Source organism: Gorilla gorilla, chromosome 17 (genome assembly GCF_029281585.2).
Source record: "Gorilla gorilla gorilla isolate KB3781 chromosome 17, NHGRI_mGorGor1-v2.1_pri, whole genome shotgun sequence".
Classification (NCBI taxonomy): Eukaryota; Metazoa; Chordata; class Mammalia; order Primates; family Hominidae; genus Gorilla; species Gorilla gorilla.
Window position 1 is genome coordinate 46,888,446 of NC_073241.2, and position 26,523 is coordinate 46,914,968.

General features: G+C 41.6%; 1 gene segment (V, D, J or C); it reads right to left on the reverse strand.

Annotated features, from left to right (window-relative positions):
- Nucleotides 1-656: 656 nt before the first annotated feature.
- On the reverse strand, nt 657-22,279 carry LOC109023952 (immunoglobulin lambda constant 1-like). The segment is given in 2 exon segments: nt 657-1,036; nt 22,039-22,279. Coding segments are annotated over 2 exon segments (621 nt in total).
- Between the last annotated feature and the right edge of the window lie 4,244 nt (nt 22,280-26,523).

Consider the following 26,523-nt stretch of genomic DNA (forward strand, 5'->3'; position numbering starts at 1 on the left):
AACTCTTGAAGATTATTTAATATCACAACATATACTCTAATTGCTTAACCACTCTGTTTTTTGACATTTAGATTGTCATTTTTTTAAGAGTTGAAGTCTTTGCCTGCCTGTATCAAAACATTTCGTGTACTCCATTAAATATATATACCTACATTTACCCCCAAAAATTAAAAATAAAAATAAAAAAATAGAGTCAGATCTCACTATGTTGCCCAGGCTGGACTCCAACTCCTGGGCTCAAGCAATCCACCCATCTAGCTTCCTGAGTAGCTGGGACTGCAGGTGCGTGCTGCCAAGCCTGACCTGTCACTTTTCGATATTGATCTCATTCAGATGTTGGCTAGCTTTGTCATCTGCATGAGATGACTCTTGGCAAGTCCTCTGCTGGCTATGACACAAAATCCAATAAAGTCATATTAACAAGTTAATGAAATCATGCATTCAGGTGTATCTGTGTTGAAGGCCAGTGGTCTTCACTAATATTCACATCTTCTTTTTTTTGTTTTGTTTTTGTTTTTCTGTTTGACAGTGAGTATACTTATTGAGGGTTTATTGGGTACAGGGAGAAGGGCTGGATAACTTGGGATGGGAGGAGAGACACCTCCCCTAGGATCCTCCAGCTCCAGGCCTCCATGGGTAGGGTAAGGGCCAGGGACCTAAGAACATTCTGTATGGGCCATTGTCTTCTCCAGGGTGCTCCTTTTATGCATGGCCCAGCAGCTGTAGCTGCTGCGGGATCTCCACTGTTCAGGCATCAGGCTCTGGTAGCTGCTGGCCTGTTTCTTGCTCTGTTTGGAAGGCTTAGTGGTCTCCATGTCCTGGGTGATGATGATGCCATCTGCCTTCCAGGCCACTGTCACAGTGCCCAGGTAGAAGTCATTCATGAGACACACTAGGGTGGCCTTGTTAGCTTGGAACTCCTCAGAGGAGGGCGGGAACAGAGTGACCAAACGGGGAGCCTTGGGCTTACCTAAGACAGTGAGCTGGGTCTTGCTGCCAAACATGTGCGACAGTGAATGATGCTTGGATCGAAACCCTTAGGGCCAGAACCTGGGGCCAGTCCAGGAGCTGGGCTGGAGCAGAAACAATCATGGTGCAAGGGGAAACAAACATGTCCTTCTTCACATGGCAGCAGGAGAGAGAATGAGCATTCACATCCTCTTCTAAGGAGACTTCTGCCTCTAATAAGCTCTCCCACACCACTCACAGCTGATTGGACCAAGGATGGACACCTGACCCAAGACAGGCCAGATACTGTGGTGTCGGCCAGTGGGAAAAGGTAAACTGGGTCAGAAAGAGGAACCATGAGAGTAGGAGGCAGCTACCCTAGGGAGCCAGAGATGAGAACATGCAAAGAAAAGCTTTGAGGGAGAAATCACAGTTGGAGAAAGACTGGAGATTACAGCTCCCAACCTGGCTCTGCCAGCTGGTTTTGTCCCTCAGCTTTCTTGAGCTGTAATTGACAAAGAAAAGTTGTATGTGTTTAAGGTATAATGCGATGTTTTGATATACATCATGAAATACATCATGAAATGATTGCCATAATCAAGCTGATTAACAATACAATCTTACCTCACATAGCTACCATTTGTGTGGTGTGATGAGAACATTTAAGATCCACTGTCTTTGCAAATTTCAACTAGACAATACAGTATTGTCAACCATAGTCAGCAGACTGTACATTAGATCTCCAGAACTTACTCACTTTCTAACTGAAACTTCACACCTCTTGACCAATATCTCCCATTTTTCCCACCCCCCAGCCCCTGGCAACCACCGTTCTACTACCCCGGCTCCTATGAGCTTGACTCTGTTAGATTCCTCATGTAAAGGAGATCATGGGACATTTCTGTGTCTGGCCTACTCTATTTAGCATAATATCCTCCAGATTGTCACAAATGATGGGATTTCTTTCCTTCTTAAAAGTATATATGTGTTTCCAGTACACATATATACCACATTTTCTTCATCCATTTATTCATCCACATTTGTATAGGTTGTTTCTGTACCTTGGCTATTGTGACTTATGCTGCAATAAACATGGGAGTGCAGATATCTCTGCAAAACTGCTTTCATTTCATTTAAATTCTGCCACTTGATCTTGAGGAATCAACGTAACTCCTTAAACCTCTGTTCTCAGCTGGGCGCAGTGGCTCACACCTGTAATCCCAGCAGAGGCAGAGGCGGGTGGATCACCTGAGGTCTGGAGTTAGAGGCCAGCCTGACGAACATGGAGAAACCCCATCTCTACTAAAAATACAGAATTAGCCGGCTGTGGTGGTGAATGCCTGTAATCCCAGCTACTCGGGATGCTGAGGCAGGAGAATGTCCTGAACCCGGGAGGTGGAGGTTGTAGTGAGCCGAGATTGCGCCATTGCACTCCAGCCTGGGCAACGAGAGCGAAACTCTGTCAAAAACAAACAAACAAACAAACAAATGAAAAACAAAACCTCTGTTCTCGTCTGTAGAAGATTAGAGATAGTGTATATAAAGTGTATATAACACAACAGGACCTCAATAAATGGTGGCTATATTACACATAAAAGTATTTTTTAAAAAAGAAAAGAAATACTGTGAAATCTTCTAAAAGCATCACTTATAATAAAGAATGGAGTGCATAGAGGAAGTAAAATATTTATACAACACAAAAGCAAGGTTTTAAGCTCTTAAGACATAGTCTGTTTTAATCACCCATGTTTATACTCAGTACTTAGCTTAGTGCCTAGCAAATCTTTAAGTGCTCAACACGTATGTATTGCTTTCAATGAATAGCTTCAAAGCAAGATTTTTCTTTGAGTCAGGTATCTAGCTGATTGGGCATTTTTACCCATGGAATTGCCCTGTTGTAATTCACTGAGCCCCTTGTATGTGAAACCACTGCAGCAACCCTAATTTCTCTCTGAAAGATTGGCATTTATGAGGTCATTTTCCCTTCAGTCTTTTCCCCCATTCTTATTTATTCCACCATATTTCACAGGCAAGCAAAACAAAAACAAACATAAGACCTTTCATAAAAGTAACTTCCCACTGTTAACTCCTCTCCCTGAAATCTACTGGGAAGACAGAAAATGAAAAAAAGAATCATAAGAGAGATGAAAATGCAAGCCCATGCAAGTTCCCCAAATCTTTAACAGGATATATGTGAAAGGCTCTGAAAGGCCCTGAAAATAACTCTTAACTAGAGGCAGGATGATCCAGGGGAAGGAAAGAGAATACAGCCAGGGCACATTTCCATACCAAAGAGTGTGAAGTGTGCTAGACATCTGTTGCTTTTGTCCTCTCAACAAAACACTCCTCTTTACACTGGAGAATTGGTCTTCACAGATCCCATATGATTCCCATGGGCCTGGCTATGGGGTGGGTATACAATCCACCCCCGTCCAACCACACCACCCCAGCCGTGTTTACACAATACAATTGGGCATTGACCCAATCAAGTCCAGTCATATTTCTTTCAAGAAATTTAATATAGGAAATACTGGGAAAGGGAGGGAGTGTCTCGCTTTCATACCATGAATTGTAAGTTTATACACAGGATTGGGACTACCAGCAGCCATCTCTCCTGCCACATGTAATGAACATATTTGTGTCAGGACAGAGTGAGGCCAAATGCAAAAAGAGGCAGAGACAAACATAACCTGAGAGGAAGAGTGGGAAATAGAAGCTTGATGACGTCATTTGAACACCTGAATGCACCTGTAACTAAAGCCTTCAGTTGAGCAGATTGTAAGTGTAGAAATGAGTTCTAAGTTCCCCAAGCCCACCCCACTCCCAACTCCAGGCTTGCTAAGTTGGTAAGAAGGTTTTAAGGAAAGAGAGAAGTCACTCTGCACCCACCTGGTGGTAGAATTTGGGACTGGGGCCACCGTCTATGAGAGAGGAAACAAGGAACAGAAGGTCACAAACCCTCAAAGCTTAAGGACGCTGGTGTTAGTTGCTTTCTTGGGAAAACCAATTTTAAAAAAAGGTATGTGTTTTATAGCTGTGGGAATATGAAGAGAAACAGAGACAGGATTTAGTTGACATTGTGAGGTCTATGGTTTTTATAGGTCTTGGAGCTGGCTGGGACTTAACCAGTTATCTAGCTCTCAAAGGGCCAAGTGACTTTAGCTAACATCTGAGTCACAGATGTGAAAAGAAGCAAGGAAGATTCAGCACACACATAATATGCATTCCCAGGGAAAAACCAACAAAAATGGAACAGAAAAGTATTCAAAGATTTCATAGGCAATTCTCCTGAAAGAAAAGATCTAAATCTTCAGGTTGAAACAATGTATGGAGAAAAAGCTGATGAGTTCTAACAAGATTAAGACATATCCTGATGAATTAATTTCAAGGATAAGGAAAAGTCTGGCAAGCATCCAGGAGGAAGAAACTTGTCAACTTTAAGGGGAAAGAATATATGTCAGGCAGGCTTTAGACTTCCATCCACAGCAACACTAGATGAACAAGATAATGGGAAATGTTGAGAAGAAGAAATAGAACACAAGAATTCTTACTTAGCCAGGATATCTTTCAATTTTAAAAGCATGGGAAATACATTCCTAAATATGCAAGAACTGGCTGGGCGAGGTGGCTCACGCCTGTAATCTCAGCACTTCGGGAGGCTGAGGCGGGCAGATGACAAGCTCAGGAGTTCCAGACCAGCCTGGCCAATATGGTGAAACCCCGTCTCTACTAAAAATACAAAAATTAGCTGGGCGTGGTGGCAAGCGCCTGTAGTCCCAGCTACTTGGGAGGCTGAGGCAGAAGAATCACTTGAACCCAGGAGGCAGAGGTTGCAGTGAGCCGAGACTGTGACACTGCACTCCAGCCTGGGTGACAGAGCGAGACTCTGTCTCAAAAAAAAAAAAAAAATATATATATATATATATATATACGTATATATATATAGATATGCAAGAACTTTATAAGTTTAGCATTAATAAAATCTTCCTGAAAAAATGTACGTGAAACAACTGCTGTCCAAAAGAAGGACCAAATTAATAATTTACAAATGGAGGCCAGGCATGGTGGCTCATACCTGTAATCCCAGCACCTTGGGAGATTAAGACAGGAAGACCACTAGAACCCAGGAGTTCAAAACCAGCCTGGGCAACATAGGGAGACCCCGTTTATATGAAAAATCAAAACATTAGCCAAGTGTGGCAGTACATGCCTATGGTCCCAGCTATTCAGGAGGCTGAGGCGGGAGGATCACTTCACTTGGGCCTGGGAGGTTGAGGTTGCAGTGAGCCGTAATTGGGCCACTGCACTCAAGCCTGGAAAACAGAGTGAGACCCTGTCTCAAAGAAAGATAAATTTTAAAAAAAGATGCCAAAGCAATAAAATGGCAGAGTGCTGGAAAGCAAAGAAAGAGAGCAGACTACAAAGCTACAAGTAAATATGCAAGATAGATATAGACAAGTTTTCAGGACCAAAAAGAGGGAAAATACCACAGCCCAAAATATCAGATGGAAGAGAGAATTTTCCTGAAGACGCCTCTGGAGAAGCTCTACAGCCAACAAATTCAAAGCACTGGAGAGAGAGGGGCAGCACCCCAGTTCCAGCCCTGGCCTTGAAGAGGATGGACAGCTTCCACTTCCTTCCTCTGGAAACTCTCAGCCCCAGTTGTCATGCTGTGGAAAGCAGAAGCCACATAGAAGGGCCAAGTGAGGGTCCTCCATCCAACAGCCAGCATCCCTGCCAGCACTGGAGGGAGCTATCAGAATAGTGTCAACCGGTGGAAAGCCCTGATGAGTTCAGGAGCAGCCCACATCACTGGGGACAGAAAACCGGCCCAACTGAGCCCAGTTAACCCACAGAATCATTGGAGATAGTAAAATAAATGGGCTTTGCTTTATGCCACTAAGTTTTAGGATTACTACGTAGTATACACAACCAAAACAAGGGCCCTGGGGCAATCATAAGTTATTCAAGAATGTCATGGAATTTTTGGGCCAGTTTAACTCTATCCCCTTTTTTTTTCCCCTCCTTTCTCCTTTCCCTTTCCTTCTCTCTTCCCTTCCATGGAGCTTTTGAAGCTAGATTTCTATTTTTAGTCTTATTAGCATCAAAGTGGGAGAAGGCAAAAAGGTTTCTCCTGACATGTAGGAATTTAAAAACTATGCAACTCATAATAAGAACTTTACTCCTGTAAAAGGAAAAGGGAAAAAAAAAATTTCAAATGAGAACAATATGAAATCTTTTAATGCAGTGACAGATTTAAGGAGCTCCAGGAAAAAAGCAGAGACAGGAGAATCTATAGAACTGTGGTGCTGGAGACAGTTTCCTTTGAGTGGTAGGGAGGGCTTTAGTGTCATAGAATGACAATTTCCTCCCTACAGACCTCCTCTGATTCTGCAGAAAATGTTGAAATGGTTATTACACTAAAAGTGGGATCCTAGAGTTTTTAAAAAATTCAATAAGCAAATAAAAAAATGTTTAAAGGATGACAGCAATATTCTTTTCTTTAAAAAAAGAATGGGCCGGGCGCGGTGGCTCACGCCTGTAATCCCAGCACTTTGGGAGGCCGAGGCGGGCGGATCACGAGGTCAGGAGATCGAGACCATCCTGGCTAACACAGTGAAACCCCGTCTCTACTAAAAAATACAAAAAATTAGCCGGGCGTGGTGGCGGGCGCCTGTAGTCCCAGCTACTTGGGAGGCTGAGGCAGGAGAATGGCGTGAACCTGGGAGGCGGAGCTTGCAGTGAGCCGAGATCGCGCCACTGCACTCCAGCCTGGGCGACAGAGCGAGACTCCGTCTCAAAAAAAAAAAAAATAAATAAAAAAAGAATGAATAGCAACAAACCAAATAACGAATTAGAAGACTCATTAAATAACTCATTAAATAAGTTCTTGAAACACAACAAAAACAAAACCTATCCTATAAAACAGAATAAATGTAGACTAGCCATGAGGAACATTGTAGAAAGCCTAAATATACAAAGAACCACAAAGGAGAAAACCCAAATGGACCCCTCCATTCCACTTCATTAGTCTGTGACTCCTGGTAAGAGCACCATTTCTTCAGGTGTCTCATTTGTGAAGTCACAACCCAGGAGACTCTGGCATCAACTCAGACAGAGGTAAATTCTAAGAAGTGAGTCAACCACTAAAACAACAATCATATTAATGTGAAGTCCTCAGGGCAGAGTGTTTCTCTGGTGCAGTTTAAGATTGAGAGACACAGCCGGGCATGGTGGCTCACTTCTGTAATCTCAGCACTTTGGGAGGTCAAGGTGGGAGGATTGCTTTTGTCCACGAATTCCAGACCAGCCTGGGTAACATAGCAAGACCCCGTCTTTACAAAAATAAAAAATAAATTAATTAAAATAAAGAAAAAGATTGAAAGTCACATAGCTGTAAACTAATGAAAGTTCACTTAGAGCAACAGGCTTTGTCATGGGGAAAGAGCAAATCCTCATTTGATTTGCTACTGATCAAACACCCTTGCAGGCACCACTGAAAATGGATGTGGAAGCCACAGTTGATGTGATCTCGTGGTAACAAGAGGTGTTGACTCAAAACCAAAAACCCTGCCACTTCCTACTGTAGAATATGATGTCAAAATAATATTATCATGTTGGGAAAATATTATTTAATTTAGTCACATCTTGACTAGTTTTTCTTTTATTGAGTCTCTCATCTCTTCTATTTCTTCTTCTTCTTTTTTTTTTTCTGTTTTAAAGGTTAATTTGTTTTTTTAAAGATGGGGTCTTGCTATGTTGGCCCAGACTAGCTTCAAACTCCTGGCCTCCAGTGATCCTCTTGCCTTGGCCTCCCAAAGTGCTGGGATTATAAGTGTAAGCCACCATGCCCGGCCTTACTTCTCTTTCTTTATAGCTAATAAATTATCTGGTATATATGCCAGATAATTGTTGAAGTGTTTGCTATTTCATTTTTTTCTTTTTTCTCTTATTGATTTCAATGGCCATGATGACAAAGATCAGCAAAACACAAATCCATTCAAGGAAAATGCCACTTTCTTCCATGAGTAGCATGCCCACTGTACTTTTATATACAACTTCATGTGGTCTATAACTTCATAAGGTTAACAAACAAAATCTATATGCCTTTTTTCACGGGATAAAAATCAATGTTTTTCTTGTATCATTGTAAAACTGAAGCTCAATTCATAATTTTTTGTGTACATAAGTCTACGAGAAAAAAATATTTGAAGGAAATTGATTCTAGAATCTAGAAGTTCTTCCTCTATGTAATGCATATTAATGTTTAAATACATTTATAGTTAAAATTCCAAGTATCTTGATTCTTTAGAATTTAAAATTTCATTACTAGTTTTTTGTTTTAGCACATTGTGGTCAGAATTATCTGACCATGTGTGCTATATGTTTTCTGCTTTTAAATTTTATCAGTATTTTCTTTGTTGACTAATACGTTTCATTTACATCGGGAAAAAAGTATATTCTCCATTGTACAACATAACATGCAGCTATTAAAGTAAGCTTGTTGATTTTACTATAACATCCATAGTCTAGTTTATTTGTTGCTTGTGAAGTTTGTCAGAGACTGAGAATGATATATTAAAATATCCCATACTATAGTCCCAGCTACTTGGGAGGCTGAGGTGGGAGGATTGCTTGAACCCAGGAGATCGGGCCTGTGAATAGCCACTGGACTTCACTCTGGGCAACATAGTGAGACCCCCCCACTCTAAAAATAAATAAATCCCGTAGCATGCTATTCATTTCTTCTTCCGCATTTATATTTGGACACAATAGTATTCACTGTTTCCAAGTACATGAAGTGTAACCTTTATTAACGTATGGGACAGTGGTTTCCTTTCAGGAACAGCTGGGTTCATGGGTGTGGCAAAAGTAAAATTAAACTTTAAATTTTATAAGGTTCTGTATTATCTCTGCTTCCTAGAGTATAGTTTCTCTCTCTAAAAGATAAATAAGCAAAAAATACAGTGAAATAAAATAGCCATTTGTATCTCATTTGAGGCTTTGGCCTTGATTTCTTCTCTGTATATTAGTATTGTTATCATTGCTTTATGTATTGACTTTTTGTTTAGGCATGTTTGATCAATCTTTGGCCATCTTTTCTTTTCTTATTTATATCAGAAACTACAGGATAATTCAATAGTAAAAAATGTATTACTGGCAGGGTGTGGTACTCACACCTGTAATCCTAGCACGTTGGGAGGCCAAGGTGGGAGGATCACTTGAGATCAGGAGTTTGAGACCAGCCTGGGCAACATGGCAAAACCCCATCTCTACTAAAAATACAAAAATTAGCCAGCTGTGGTGCCCGTGATCCCAGCTACTTGGGAGGCTGAGGCACAAGAATCACTTGAATCTGGGAGGGGGAGGTTGCGGTGAGCTGAGATTGCACCACTGCACTCCAGCCTGGGTGACAGAGCAGGACTCTGTCTCAAAAAATAAAAAAGAAAGAAAGAAAATGTGTTACTATAATGTGTTATATTAATAGTCCAATACAGTTTTTTTAAAGCAGCATATTTAAGAAAGCATAAAAAAATTCAGCATCTGCACTTTTAAGTTGTTAGAAAACTAGGAAAGAAAGCACTTTTAATGTTTTCTGATTTTTTTTTTTTTTTTTTGAGATGGTCTTGCTCTGTCGCCCAGGCTGGAGTACAGTGGTGCAGTCACTGCTCACTGCAACCTCCGCCTCCCGGGCTCAAGTGATCCTCCTGCCTCAGTCTCCCGAGTAGCTGGGATTACAGACATTAACCAGCTAGTTTTTGTATTTTTTGTACAAAAATGCCTTGTCCGCCTTGGCCTCCCGAAGTGCTGAGATTACAGGCTTGGACCACCGCATCTGGCCTCTGATGCTTGTTTTTAATGGTAACTCTATAAAATACCATACACTTGGAGTTGGATGCTGTTTTTTTCAAGTCAGTCTGAGAATTTTTGTCTTTTCATAAGGAGTTTAATTTATTTATACTCATTGTTATAACTGATAGCTGATCTTTCTTGTGTTATTTTGTCTCATAACTGATTTTTAAATTCTGCCAGTGAGCACCTTTAAGCTTTTCAAATAAATCAGCATTTCTCTAAATGACAAAGCCAAAAGCGACATGGTGCTATGCCCAACTCTCTACCCCCATTCAAGATAAGAAACATAATACATGTCTGCATTTCTTAACAGCCAAGTGTTCCTTGGTCTTTGTTACTATAACACATGCGTTTAAATCCAGATCATTGTTACTTTCATATTTTTCTATTTTATGTCATTTCCTTCAATAACTCCATGAATACAGCTGTAAATATTAACAAAATATTAACAAATAAAATCCAACTAATAAACAAAAAGGGTAATATATCCTCACTAAGATAATGCAAGCTTGGCCTACTGTTTTTTAAAAAATCAATCAATGCAATTCACCGTATTAGCAACAACGTAACAACACAAAGAGGAGAAATACCATAAGGACATTTCAAAAGGTGCCAAAAAATGGCAAATGATATGAATGATTGATCGTTTGTTATAGTCCCAATAATACCTGAAATCTGAAGCTCTGCTTTTTTTTTCTTTCTCTGTCATTAGGTTAGTCATTTCTTTTGTTCTGTCTTCAAGTTCACTAAATCTTCACTTTGTCACTTCCATTCTGCTATGGAGTCCATCTGTCAGTTTTAAAAAAAGTTTGGTTATTGTATATTGCAGTGCTCCCCAGCTAAAATAACAATACAAAATTAAAATATTGAAACTTACAAGAGCAAAGAGAATGGGAAAAGGAGACACCAAATATCCACAGATATTTGCAAGGTGGTAAACTTATGATGGAGTTTCCACTACCTTGGCAGGGAATTTGGATGCGCTCCTAATCCTGGCAGAGCAGGGCACCATGAGAAGTAAGACAATTATCTAGAGAAACTGAGAAGCCCAGGACTCAGAGGCACCAGGAAAGGCTGTATGGAATGTGGGTGTCTTCAAACAGAGCCTGAGAAATGTGCTCCCATGCAGATCGTTGATGTTGGCAAGTGGTTCTAATGGTGGGAAGGACTGGACAGGATGAAATAGGGGAAGGGTGCATTTTCAAACTGTTCATTCCTTTAGGTAACTGGAGTTTAATCCTGCTGGAAAGTCTCTGAGGAGCCATGTATAATTCACCCTAGAATTGTCCCCTGGCAGGACAGAAGAGGATACTATTTATCAAGTATCTCCCAATCCCCTCAGATCAAACGTCATTACCAGGTGGCACATGTGTCAGAATGGCCCAGCAGAAACTGAGCCACATAAGAGCAAAACCATGCTGCATTCATAACTATTAAATCGGGTTTAGCCCAAAGCAGCCTGCTTACATATTTTAACTTTGGCCTAAAGGTTTCTCTGTACCTAGTGAACCATAACCTAAATGGAAGAGTAAACAGACTGTAACCTACTCTTGTGCCAATCACCAAGTTTTGGCAACTTAAAGGGGGCCAACTGTTCAAACCGTGTTCAAATAAGGCAAACACGGAGCTGTAACCAATCTGACTGTTTCTGTACCTCACTTCCATTTTCTGTTCGTCACTTTCCTTTCTCTATTTACCTCTTTCCAACACGTGGCTGAGCTGGAGTCTCTGAGCCTCCTCTGGGCCCGGAAGGCTGTCCAGTTCACGAATTGTTCTTTTCTCAATTAAAGTCTGGTAAATTTAATTTGGCCAAGGTTTAAGATCTCTTCCAGCTTTAAAATTTCCTGACCCCAATTTCATCTTCTCATTCACCATCCAGCCATGCAACATGATGGCCCATTTTAGCCAAATTCCAACAAGGTAGAATGTTTGCTCTTTACAATTTCCTTAATTTACCAAAAGCATAAACTTCAGGCCAGGGGAATTTAACTGCATTAATTGTCTATTACATGTGGTCCAAAATAATTACTGTGTTTAAAGTACTAGAAAATAACTTACAAGCCTCAACTTAAAATTTCACAAGACAAGGTTGAGAAAAGAAAAGCTGGGCTCGGTGGCTCACGCCTATAATCTCAGCACTTTGGGAGGCTTAGGCGAGTGGATCATGAGGTTAGGAGATCGAGACCATCCTGGCCAACATGGTGAAACCCCTTCTGTACTAAAAATACAAAAATTAGCTGGGTGTGGTGGTACGTGCCTGTAATCCCCGCTACTCCGGAGACTGAGGCACGAGAATCGCTTGAACACGGGAGGCGAAGGTTGCAGTGAGCGGAGATCCTGCCGCTGCACTCCAGCATGGCGACAGAGCAAGACTCTGTCTCAAAACAAAACAAAACAAAACAACCTTCTTTCTTTCCTCTTTTTTCAAGAGTCGAGGTCTCACTCTGCCACTCAGGCTGAAGTGCTGTGGTTCGATCACGGCTCACTGCAGCCTCAAACTCCTGGATTCAAGGGGTCCTCCTGCCTCAGCTTCCTGAGTAGCTTGGGACTACAGGTGTGAACCACCATGCCTGGCTAATTCTTTACATTTTGGGGTTATGGGGAACAAGCCCTCCCTATGTTGCCCAGGCTGCTGTTGAACACAGGTGATCCTTCCACCTCAGCCTCCTGCTTGTCACTGGGATTATAGGATTGAGCCACAATGCCTGGTTTAGAAAAAATCTATTATCTAAGGAATGCGAGTCCTTTTAAATTATCAGAATCAGAGAGCCATTGAAATGAGACAGCAATCACGTCCCCCTTAAGCTATGTATTTATCTCTTGAAACTGTTTGCTGTTGTCACAAGTAGATATAAATTACCCTAATAATGCCACACTGGACACTATAAGCCACACCCTATAGTTTAGCAGCGTATAGCCAGTCACTAATCCCTGTTATTTCTGTAAACCAAAGAGAATTCCTTACAACAACTTTGTATGAGCTCACTTCCCATCCCTCTTTTTTGCCTTTAAAAACTTGCTTGTAACAAAGGCTGGGCGGAGCTCACATTCAAGGTTTCTTGGGTCTAAATCTTCTGGGCAGCTGTCTACACTTTGGCTCAGGTAAACTCTTTAAATCTTATTTTGTGCCACAGCCTCTTCATTTTATGTCGACAAGGTAAGACAAAGACAATGTTAAGCAAAAATATGGATAAATTAAACATGCATAGTAAATAACCTTTTACTAGAGTTGTTTAAATGTAATTTTTCCCGTTTTCTTTTGAAAAATTTTGAACCTATAGACATGTTAAAAGAATAGCACAGTGGGGAAGGGGGAGGGATAGCATTAGGAGATATACCTAATGTTAAATGACGAGTTAATGGGTGCAGCACACCAACATGGCACATGTATACATATGTAACAAACATGCACGTTGTGCACATGTACCCTAAAACTTAAAGTATAAAAAAAAAGAATAGCACAAAGAACTTCCCTCATTATGCTATATTTCTATTTAATTCCTAATTCCTAAGAAAAAGGATCTTTTCCTATATAACCACTTCACCTTGATCATATTCAAGAAATTTGACTTTGATATACTATTATCAAAAATTTACTTACTATTGAAATATTTAAAATAACCACCAATAATAAAGTTTCACCAGTTGTCCCAATAATGCTGTTCATAAACTCTTCTTTTTTAAAAAATCAGGGATTCAATCTAGGACCAAGTATTGCTTTTAATGTCATGTAGCTTTCATCTCCTTTAATTTCAAGCCGTTCTGCTGCCTTTTTTTTTTTTTCTTTTGAGATACAACCTGTGAAGTGTCCAGGCCAATTGTTCTGTAGACTGTCTCGGAATTAAATTCAGATTATTCACTTTGGCCGGCCCAGGTGGTAGTGTGCTCTTCTCATACCAGCAGGTGCGTCAAGTCAGTTTGCCCTAACATCAGGGATGTCATATTTGATCATTTGGTTAAGGTATTATGTGCCAGATATCTTCCTCTCCTCTTTGCAATTAATCAATAACCTGTGATATTTGGATTAGTGTATATCCACTGGGTCCCAGCAATTTTTACCTATAGGTTTAGCATCCATTGTTGATACTTGCTGGAATCAGTCATCAAACTGGTGAAGTAATAGTGATTTTGAAATCAGTTATTCCTTCTATATTTCTTAGCTGAGATTCTTCTGTAAATAAGAGCCTCTCCTTACCTCACCTTTTGTTGGAGAATCCTGGACTCCTGTTTTAATTCAATTTGCTTTAATCTATTGCCAACACTATTTTTTTTTTTTTTTGGATGCTCAAAGTTTTCCAAATTTGGCCAGCAGAAGCCTCTTCTAGTAGACTCCTGTGTCTTTTTTTTTTTTTTTTTTAATTAAATGGAGACAAAGTCTTGCTCTGTCACCCAGGCTAGAGTGCACTGGCTCACTCACTGCAGCCTCCAACTCCTGGTATCAAGGGATCCTCCCATCCCAGGCTCGCAAGTAGCTAGGACAACGGGTGTGGACCACCATGCCCAGCCAATTTCTAAAAAAGTTGTATACAAATACAGTCTCACTATGTTGCCCAGGCTGCTTTTGAACTCTTGGCCTCAAGGGATCCTCCCACTTGGACCACTTAAAGTGTTGGGAATACAGGCATGAGCCACTGTACTTGGCTTCTGTGCCGCTTCTACCGTCTTTGTGTGTTTTTGAACACTTTCTTATCTTCTGGAACAAAAATGATCCAGGCCTAACTTGTTGTACTTTCCCTGCCCCCAAACTGAAATTAGCCATTTTTCCAGACAGCCCTGGTTCCTTTTAGTGGGAATGCTATTTAGATTAATGTGCTTTAATATATAATACTTTTATGTTGTAAAATATTACTTTTGGATAGTTTGCAGAATTATGATAATTTACTTTAGAATCTATCTCTTCCATCATACATCAATTCTATGTACTTGCTAATTATGGAAATAATTTCTGAGAATTTTCTTTCTTTTTTTTTCTTTAGACAGTCTCACTCATCACCCAGCCTGGAGTACAGTAGCACCATCCCGGCTCACTGCAACCTCTGCCTCCTGGGTTCAAACAATTCTCTTGCCTCAGCCTCCTGAGTAGCTGGGACTACAGGGCTATGTCATCATGCCTGGCTAATTATAATTTTTAAAAAAAATGTTTATCATTAGACAATGGTTTTCCTTAAAGTAGGAATAGTATTTAGTTTTCCCTACGGCAGTCTGTATAACTTTATAAAATAATGGTTCACAGATTTAAAATGTATTATTCAAAGTGATGAGGCTGGGTGTGATGGCTCATGCCTGTAATCCCAATACTTTGCGGGGCTGAGGAAGCAGGATCACTTTAGGTTGGGAGTTCAAGACCAGCCTGTGCAACATAGTGAAACCTCGTCTCTACAAAAAAAAAATGTAAAAATTAGTTGGGTGTGGTGGTGCATACCCATAGTCCCAGCTACTCAGGAACCTGAGGTGGGAGGATCGCTTGAGCCCAGGAGTTTGAGTTTATAGTGAGACATGATGATGCCAATGCATTCCAGCCGGAGTAACAGAGCAAGACACTTTCTCAAAAAAAAAAAAAAAAAAGTGATGAGATAGAGGGGAAGTGTTTAACAATTTTTGGTTTCTGAATGAATAATTTTAGTACATCATCTTAAAGTTTTCTTCTAAAGCAATATGATATGATTTTGAAATGAATGGCAGTGGCCTCTACAGGAAATGATCATGTAATTGCTTATTTAATTGAATAATTCATTGACTATGACACATGAGGGAATTGTTTCTGTCACACTGTGGTATTGTCTGTCTAATGTTTAGCTATAGGCAATGGATGAGAAATCCTTTTTTGAGACGGATTCTCTCTCTGTTGCCCAGGCTGGAGTGCAGTGGCGCCATCTCTGCTCATTGCCATCTCTGCCTCCCAGATTCAAGAGATTCTCCTGCGTTAGCCTCCGGAGCAGCTGGGATTACAGGCACATGCAACCACGCCCAGCTAATTTTTGTAGAGACGGAGTTTCACCATTTTGGCCAGCTGGTCTTGAACTACTGACCTCAAGTGATCCGCCCACCTCAGCCTCCCAAAGTGCTGGGGTTACAGGCGTGAGCCACCACGCCTGGCCGAGAAATTCTTCTTTGCTGAATTCACAAGAACAGTTGTGCAAAGTCGTGCACACATTTTAATACTTCTAAATATTTAAACATTTAATAATATTTCAGAAATTTGCCCTTTACCCATTTTTCTTTTGTGTGTGTGTGGTGGGGGAGGGTTATTGATTTCTTAATGCAAGAAAAAATGAGGAAAAGATAAAGTATTATCAAGACAATATCAGTGGACACAATTGCTGGATATACATAATATTGACATCTTTTCAGTACAAAAACATTTTAAGCTCTTTGGAAAATTTATCTCTGCTAGAGATGTTTATAGATCTAGAGTCCTGCTCTTTTAAGACCCACTTAAACTTGAAAAATATGTGTTTTTGTTTTGTTGCTGTTATTGCTCTAGTGCGGTAAAATATCATTTTAACCGTTTTTAGGTGTGACAGTTCAGTTGCAATAAGCACATTCACATTGTGACGCAAGGAAAAAGGCATGGTTGTAAGTGGCAGGTATTTCCCTATGGAGGTCTATTTTGAGTTGTGTCAATCACAAGGGGAAATCTCTCAGAATATTGTTTTATTAAAGTCCATATGGAATGGAAACAGGAGTCAAGGTATATAACATTTCATCTAGTGAGGACAAATACTTCATATGTAAAATAAGAATGCTTTAAGGAGAAATAACTTTTTATTATATAAACCCGCTTAAAAATAGACAACTAAAGCCTTTTGAAACTAATATACAGAGGGCAAATTATACAGACAAGCCACAAAATGTAACAATAATAAAAAGATAGTACTACGGATGACAAAAGAGCAAAAATGTATTATGCTTTATTATAGGTCAAGTGCTGTTTGGGCATAGAAGCATTTGATTCTATTCTGTTACTTAATCCCGGTAACAATCCTATTAGGTAGACGCTGGTACATTGGAGAAGCTGTGCAGTGTTAAGAACATAGTTACTGGCCGGGCATGGGGCCGCACGCCTGTAATCCCAGCACTTTGGGAGGCTGAGGCAGGCGGATCACTCGAGGTCAGGAGTTTGAGACCAGCCTGGCCAACATCAGGAAACCCTGTTTCTACTAAAAATACAAAAATTAACCAGGCATGGTGGCCCGTGCCTGTAGTCCCAGCTGCTCGCATGGCTGAGGCAGGAGAATAGCTTGAACTGGGGAGGCGGAGGTGCAGTGAGCTGAAATCACGTCACTGCACTCCAGCCTGGGTGACGGAGCTAGATTCTGTCTCAAAAATAAAAATAACCTAGCTACTGCAGCCACAGTTCATCACCTGGGCTTAAGTCATGGTCTTCAGTCCTGGTCTTCCACTTGCTGTGTGGCTTTGGGAGAGTTACTTAATTTCTCTATACTTTAGTTTTCTTATCTGAAAGATGGAGACTATGCCAAAAATAGTACCTACCTTATAAGATTGTTGCGAAGATTAAAGAAATCACTGTGTGGAAAACATTTGGAAACTTGAGCCAGATACTTTTTTTTTTTTTTTTTTGAATCAGAGTCTCACTCTGTCGCCCAGGCTGGAGTTTCAGTGGCGCGATCTCGGCTCACTGCAAGCTCCGCCTCCCGGGTTCACGCCATTCTCCTGCCTCAGCCTCCCGAGTAGCTGGGACTACAGGCACCCGCCACCACACCCGGCTGATTTTTTTGTATTGTATTTTTAGTAGAGACGAGGTTTCACCTTGTTAGCCAGGATGGTCTCGATCTCCTGACCTTGTGATCCTCCCACCTCCTCGGCCTCCCAAAGTGCTGGGATTACAGGAAGCCAGATACATTTGACTTTAAAGCTCCTGGCCAGGCTCAGTGGCTCACACCTATAATCCCAGCACTTTGGGAGGCCAAGGATGGAGGATGGCTTGAGCCTGGGAGTTCGAGTCTGCAGAGAGGTATGATGACACTGCTGCATTCTAGCCTGAGAGGCAGAGGGAGGCCTTGTCTCTGGGAAAAAAAATTAAGGAAAAAAATACAGCTTTTACTCACTTTAGTATGCTCTTCCAGTCATCCATTCATTCCCCAAATATTCACTGGTGATTTACTGACATGCTAGGCACCATGCTAGGTGCTGAGATGCAATAGTGATGAAGAAAGCCGAAAACAGCTTTCCAACTTGGGCCAGGCAGAATGACTCCAGCAAACAAAGGTAGCGAGAAGAAAGGCCATTCTGCCATCAATATTCACAAGTGCATACAGAGTGGGCTTCAAGAAGTGTGCCCCTCGGGCACTCAGAGAGATCCAGAAACTTGCCATGAAGGAGATGGGAACTCCAGATGTGCTCATTGATGCCAGACTCAACAAAGCTATCTGAGCTGAAGGAATAAGGAATATCCTCTACTGTATCCATGTGTGGTTGTCCAGAAAACGTAATTAGCATGAAGATTCACCAAACAAGCTCTATACTTTGATTACCTATGTACCTGTTACCACTTTCAAAAATCTACAGACAGTCAAAGTGGATGAGAAGTAGCCACTGATCACTGAATACATCAAATAAAGTTATAAGACCACCAAAAAAAGGCCAAAAAATCTCTGCCACTAAGACTCATAACATGGAAATTGTTCAGCCTCAATGGTATTCAAAAAAATGAAGATGGTGTTAAATGCTAAAAGGCAGTGTCAACATAGGTTTACTGAAGTGATATTCTAATATACAGGAAATGAGTATGAAATTACTGTAGCTAAGCCAGGCACAGTGGCTCACACCTGTAATCCCAGCACTTTGGGAGGCTGAGGTGGGTAGATCACCTGAGGTTTAGAGTTCAAGACCAGCCTGACCAACATGGAGAAACCCCGTCTCTACTAAAAATACAAAATTAGCTGGGCCTGGTGGCGCATGCCTGTAATTCCAGCTGCTTGGGAGGCTGAGGCAGGAGAATCGCTTGAACCTGGGAGGCGGAGGTTGCGGTGAGCCGAGATTGCACCATTGCACTCCGGCCTGTGCAATAAGAGCGAAACTCCGTCTCAAAAGAAAAAAAAAAAGAAGTTACTGTAGTTATTTTAGAAAACAATATAGCTATAGGTATTGCCATAAAATATTACATGATTTATTGCAACAATCCTAGAAAAAAATCCAAAATACAAAATTCTATCTAAAAGGTGTCTGTTGTAATATCACTTATTACAGGAAAAGAAAAACAGATGCAAGGTGTGTATCAACAAGAAAATTTTAAATAACATATGATGTAGCTACTTAAAGTAGTGTTTTGGGCCGGGCACAGTGGCTCATACCTATAATCCCAACACTTTGGGAGGAGGAGGCAGGTGGATCACCTGAGGTCAGGAGTTCAAGACCAGCCTGGCCAACATGGTGAAACCCCGTCTCTACTAAAAATACAAAAATTAGCCCAGCATGGTGGCACACGCCTGTAATCCCAGCTTCTCAGGAGGCTGAGGCAGGAGAATTGCTTGAACCTGGGAAGCGGAGGTTGCAGTGAGCAGAGATCGCACCACTGCACTCCAAGCCTGGCGAGAGAGCTAGACTCCATCTCAAAAATAAATAAATAAATAAATAAATAAATAAATAAATAAATGTAGTGTTTTGTAGCAATAAGGACATTCAAAATAATAATTGTAGCAGGCAGATGAGTGTCCTCCTGAAGATAGCCATGTCCTGATCCACAGAACCTGTGACTATGTCAGGTTATGTGGCAAGGGGGGAGTTAAGGCTGCTGATGAGCTGACCTTAAAATAGGGGGATTATCCTGGATTACTGGGATGGGGCCAATGTAATTACAAGGGCCTTTAATGTAAAAGAGAGAGGCAGAGAACCAGTATTGGGTGATGCATTGGGAGAAGACTTGATCGGCCAAGGCTAGCTGTGAAGATGGAGGAAGGGACCATAAGCCAAGGAGTCTGGGCAGCCTCTAGAACCTGGAAAAGGTGAGGAAGCAGATTCTTCCTGGAGCATTTGGAAAGGAACACAGCTCTGCTAGCCTCTTGATGACCTCCAGAACTGTAACATATTAAATTTGTGTTGGCAAAGTCTAGCTCTGTGGCCCAGGCTGGAATGCAGTGGTGTGATCTCTGCTCACTGCAGCTTCGATCTCCCGGGCTCAAGCGATCCTCCCACCTCATCCTCCGAGTATCTAGGACTGCAGGCACACACCACTATACCCAGCTAATCTTTTTATTTTTGTAGAAATGAGGTCTCACTATGTTGCCCAGGCTGGTCTTGAACTCCTGGGCTCAAGTGATCCTCGCTCCTCAGCCTCCCAATGTATCGAGATTTCAGGTGTAAACCACCACAGACGGGCAATTTGTGTTGTTTTAAGTCAGAAAATCTACAGTAATTGGTCGCAGTAGCAATAGAAAACTAATGCAATAATCTTGGGTGGGAAGGTACCAAAAATTTACTGCCTGCTTCTAGGCTGCATCTCACCTGAGTCTTTAAAGTGAGCATGGCCACTCCCGTGGGAGGTGGTGAGTGAGTGGCCAATCCTAAGGAGAGGGAAGAGGATGGGCAGGAAGATGGTTTGAGTTCTTGAGTTCCAATTTTATCTTCTGCTGAATCCTTCATTTTCCTTCCTCAACTGATACTATTCCTAGTTTGACAAATAATATAGCTTTTCAAATTCTGGTTGGCTTCAGACAACCAGATATGCAACACTTTTGGATTTCCTTCTGGGATAAAAAAAGAGACCTCTAAGGAAAGCTATGTTTTCTTCCTTCTTTTCCTTCAGCTAAGTGTGTCTCTTTACTATAGCTCCTTCCTGAAGGCTAAGGATGCATACAATGTCCTGAGTTTTTCCCACTAATGAGGCAGTTCCACTCACTGATGCAAAGACAGGCATTTTTTTTTTTTTTTTTTTTTTTTGAGACAGAGTCTCACTCTGTCTCCCAGGCTGGAGTGCAGTGGTGTGATCTCAGCTCTCTGCAACCTCCGCCTCCCAGGTTCAAGCGATTCTCCTGCCTCAGCCTCCCGATTACAGGAGCGTGCCACCACACCCAGCTAAAAAAAAGTCTATCTTCACTTTCAGGAGTTAATATCCTTGTTTAACTTCCCATTGCCTGTCCCAGAGAGGCTTTCTCATGTAGCTCAGTAATTCCTGTAGTTCAGAAACAGGAAAGTTCCAGAAACTTTAAGAAGAAATGCTGAAAGACCTATGAGCAAATGGTGCTGAATTTAAATATGGCTTCTTAAAGTCACATTTCATTGTCCTAGTCAAAGCAGAATTATTAAGTGATTATTTTAAATTCATTTTTAAAATTAGCAACCTCAGGTATAACAACTTTGAAACTAGAATAAATACTTATTTTATGTTAATAACAATGAATTGTGCCAAAAAAAGATACTCAGCTTCATGGTAACCAGAGAAACATGGATTTAAAACACAGCAAGAGGCAAGTACTAGAAACAAACATAAAAACTCAGTCCAGCTACGTCTATGCCCAGTTCCAATATGACAAGGTCTCATGCCCACCCTTTACAGTCACTATTATTGATGGGTGGGCACCCTGACTGGAGCACCTACCACCCCTGGGGTCAACTGGGAAGCATCTGGTGCTGCGATCGAGGCACCCCCAGAATCATCGCACTGAGTAAAGAGAGAAACCTTTCAAAGGAAGGGATGCTTGGCAGAGGAAAATCAGCACTCCCATCATAGCGTTCAAGTGAATAAATTCAAGGTAAGTGAACTGTTGTGAACTTGAACAAATCTCTTTACATTTTCTCGTTGGCAAAAGGATGATCAAAAGTCTAGGCTCACTTTAAGGAGTTAGTATCTAACATGCATTAGTCTTTAAATCTGATGACTGTTGTGAAGTCAGCCTCAGAGGGGACTCCATGCCCTTGTCTTATTCCAAAAAATGTCCCAACACTACCTCACCGATAAGTTACAATTAGAGGCATAATACATTTTATGTCTATCATTTGGGGATCTCCAGCTACGATAAGGAGGTGTCATAAAAGATGAATTTAGGATAAATGTACGGTGTCTGACACAGCTCCCTGCTGAGGAGCCCTGACTTGGGAGGGGACCATGGTGTAGCCCCGACAGCAGGCAAGCTGAAGGAGGAGCGTGGCCTCTGAGCCAGCGGGGAGCAACTCAGCATCGAGGCACCACACACACACACACACACACACGACTCTGCATCCCAGATATCCCCCCACCCAGCCTGCATTCCCCAGCTGGAGAAGGCAAGAATGAGTCACCTGTCCCTTCCTCACTGCCCAGCTGAGCTGTTGCGGCAGCTACAGCCACAGGAATACTCTTGAGAAAGGAGTGTAATACCTGTGTCCTCGGGGAGGGCTTGGAGAGATAAAGAAGGAGCCTGGACAAGGACAGCTCGAGGGGTCTTTGCTTTGAGCAGACACCAACAGGATTCAGGAAGTTCAGTGACTGACCCCTGGACAGCAGGCAGCAGGAATGACTCCGAACATGCTTTAAAACCATGGTTTAAAGTCACACAAATTTTATCAAAAAAATAAAATTTCTGGAACTCAAACATCCAAAAGTGGATCCAACTTCAGGCATATCTGGACGTTGGGAGCCTGGCAGTGTCATCAGGATATTTTTTGCGTGTTTGTGTGTTTTTGTTTGTGTATGTGTGTCTGTGTTTTTTAATGCCTCCCATCTTGAGCTTCTTTTTGCAGATAGAGTCTCCTCATGAGGCTGGGAAGTCAGCTGCCAACATCCTCAGATTCACTTTCTCTGTTTGGGGACCAGAACAGAATATAAGCCCAGTTCAGCTCAGCTGAAGTACTGATATAGTTTGGACGTTTGTCCCCTCCAAATCTTACGTTGAAATGCAATTCCCAGTGTTGGAGGTGGGGCCCGGTGGAAGGTGTTTGGATCAGGGAGGTGGATTCCTCGTGAATGGTTTAGTCATCCCATTGGGAATAAGTGAGTTCTCTCTCTGAGTTCAGAGATCTGGTTATTTAGAGTCTGGGACCTCCTCTTCCTCTCGCTCCTCCTCTCACTATGTGATATGCCGGTACCCACTTCACTTCCACCATGAGTAAAAGCTCCCTGTGGCCTCACTAGAAGCCAGGCAGATGCTGGTACCGTGCTTCCTGTACACCCGCAGAACCATGAGCCAATTCAACCTCTTTTCTTTATAAATTACCCGGTCTCAGCTATTTCTTTATAGCAATGCAGAAAAGAACAAACACAAGGACCTTCAGCCAAATGAGCCCCAAGTGGCTAAAACAGATCCACCTAACACATGGTGTAGAAGGTAGTGCCCCAAACCAGTAATAATGGAAGCAATAATCTAAAACAATAATAAATACTATTCAGATATCACTGAAATAATTATTTCAGTAGCAATGATAATATAATATATTGAATTCTTACCAAGTATCTGGCACTGTCCTTTACAAAGATTCTCTGGTTTAATCTCTACAGCCCATTAAGTAGCTGTTATCCCCATTTTACAGATGAGAAAACTGTTCCATCATAGGTTTTGTATCTCTAGTGCCGGCAGAGCTGTCAGATGCCATGGGTCTCTTGCTTGTGTTTCAATAATCAGTTCTTACTCTCCAGTCCCATTTTTATCGAGCATAAAATGCACTAGTACCTCTTATGCTGATTTTACAATCTATCTTGGCCACTACCCCTAGATTCATCCATCAGCAGCCCTATCCCAGGGTGAGTTGCTTCTGTGACAGACGTACTAGTTGGCGTCTGCATTTTTGTTTCAGAGGCTAATCTTTTAGGCAACCTTGTCTCCAAACCTGGAGAATATGAAGAAGCTGGCTCTAGATATGAGTAAGATCCTTGGCCTTCTCCACAGAAGTGAAAGAGAGAGGCATCCAGACAAGTGACTATCCTACAATTGTCTATCATAGAAGTGTGCCATGTAAAAGGGAAAGCTGAAGTTCTGTAGAGGAAACTGAGGCAAGTAAACTCCAGGAGGGCAGAAATTTGATGTTTTTTCATTGTGGAATTCCCACCTCCTGGAACAGATTCATAGAGCACATGGGAAACATCTATCTAAAAAATGGATGAAGCAAGTGGCATTTGACTTGACTCTGAACAGATGAGCAGTGCTCCAGGCGGGGCCAGCATGTGCAAAGACACAGCAGGATCAAGACCTTTGTATGAACTGTATGAAAACACTTTGGGCCCAATGTGGTGGCTCATGCCTGTAACTCAGCGACTTGGGAGGCTGAGGCAGGACGATCGCTTGACGCCAGGAGTTCAAGACAGACCTGCCTGGGCAACGTAGTGAGACCTGCACCCCCCCATCTCTAAAAAAAATAAAATAAATTAATTCCACTCCTAAAAAACATTTTGGGATGTTTAATGTGGTTCCCCCATCCTTTTCACCCCTTTACACAAACATATGCTGGGAGAAAAAAACTGTGTTTAAAATGCCATCTCTGATGGTAGTATGGACTAGAGAAATGAGTCCTTCAGAAAGTTAGTAAAAATGATTTTTTTTTTTTTTTTCTGAGACAGAGTCTTGCTCTGTCACCCAGGCTGGAGTGCAGTACCGCGATCTCGGCTCACTGCAAGCTCTGCCTCCCGGGTTCATGCCATTCTCCAGCCTAACCTCCCGAGTAGCTGGGACTACAGGCGCCCACCACCACACCTGGCAAATTTTTTTTTTTTTTTTTTTTTTTTGTATTTTTAGTAGAGACGGGGTTTCACCGTGTTAGCCAGGATGGTCTCGATCTCCTGACCTCGTGATCCGCCTGCCTCGGCCTCCCATAGTGCTGGGATTACAAGCGTGAGCCACCACGTCCAGCCAAAAATGATTATTAGAATGATTGTTCTGAAATACCCTTTGCATGACTCCTTTGTGATATTCATCAAATATTTCTTGCTCTCCACCCTCCAGACACATGGTAGGGTTGCAGTTTTCTACTCCACTGCCATTGACCTTTGGGTGTGGTCCTATGACTTACTTTGCCTCCTAAAATGTAATAGGACAGAATAGAAACTTTAAGTCAGAGGACAGAGTCCCCACTGAATGAATGGGTGGCAAGAAATAAACCATCAATGAATGGAAAGCAAGAAATAAACCTTCTTGTTAGAAGCTACCCTACACTTTCACACTTCATGGTTTCATTTAATCCTCACAGAAGTCCTATGAGGTAGGTATTATTCCAGTGTCCCAAAAAAGGAAATCGGGGTTTATTCACAGCCAGCATAACTCTGGAGCTGTGTCCTTCAACAGCACGGCCACCAGCCCCAAGCGGCAATCAAGCATTTGAAATGTGGGTGGTCCAATAAAACACACACCAGATTCAAAACTGGCATGAAAGAGGAATGTAAAAATCTCATTAATAGTTTATATTTTACCTGCTCTTGGTTGTTGAAAAAAATAGTTTCTATTAATTACACGATGAAATAATATTTTAGAGACACTGGGTGAGTTAAATAAAATATGATCTTAAAATTAATTTTGCTTGTTTATTTTTATCTTTTAGAACAGGGCTACTAAAAATGGAAAAGTACATAGGCAGCTTGCATTTGTAATCTGTGCTATATTTCTCTTGGACAGCACTGGTTTACTGGTTATAGACTGAGGAAGCAAAGATAGTTGCTCTGAATGTAAATTCAGGGTTCTTTGGAGCATGTATTCCTCCCCTCTCAAAGGGAATTTATCTGGTGGTGGTGGTTTGACTGGCTGCTCATCTAAATGTATTTATTCATGGATTCATACAACACATATTTATTGTGCAGTTACTGTATACAAAGCTCTGCAGGAGGTGGTATGATTGTGCTCTATCCTGAACTCACAGTCCTGCCGAGGACAAAAGTTTTGTGGGTGAAGAGCTGATAAATGGCCAAGTTTGAAGGTAAATGAGATGCTAATAGGAATGCTGTTCAGGAAAGGGAAGTCTGACCTGGCTTGGAGTAGTGAAAATAAAAAACCTATTAGAAGACCATACTGCCCCAGCTTTAAATGCAATTTGCTCCTTGAACTTTCCCGAAAATACTCACAATTCATGTAATCTCAGCAAGTCTATACATTAACCCACTTCTACTCTCTACTTGTTACTTTAAAAAGAACTCAGTCACTCTGGATGCAAGTGTTTACCATGTGGGGAAAAACACTAAGGAATTCAGCTTCATTTTGTCCCAATTAGGCTTATTAAAATAACAACATCAATGCCATTATCTCAGAGGTGAAAATAACCGGACAATTCCACTATTTATTCTTCAATGATTAATTACTAAAAGGAAAATTATATCTAAAATGTCAGCTGATGAACCAGTATCACATTTTCGTTTCTAATGGTTCAAAGCTCATGTCAAACCCTTTGATTTTCTTTTCTTTTCTTTTTTATTTTTTGAAATAGGGTCTCGTTCTGTCACCCAGGCTGGAGTGCAGGGGCATGATCACTGCTCACCCCAACCTCAACCTCCTGGATTCAATTGATCCTCCCAATTGAATGATTGTTCTGAAATACCCTCTGCAGGACTCTTTTGTGATATTCATCAAATATTTCTTGCTCTCCACCCTCCAGACACATGGTAGGGTTGCACTTCATTACTCCACTCCCATTGACTTTTAGGTGTGGCCCTATGACTTACTTTGCCTCCCAAAGTGTAATAGGACAAAATAGAAACCTGAAGTCAGAGAGCAGAGTTCCCACTCTGAGTAGCTGGGACCGCAGGCGCACGCAACCATCCCCAGCTAATTTTTTATTTTTTTGGAGAGATGGAGTCTCACTGTGTTGCCC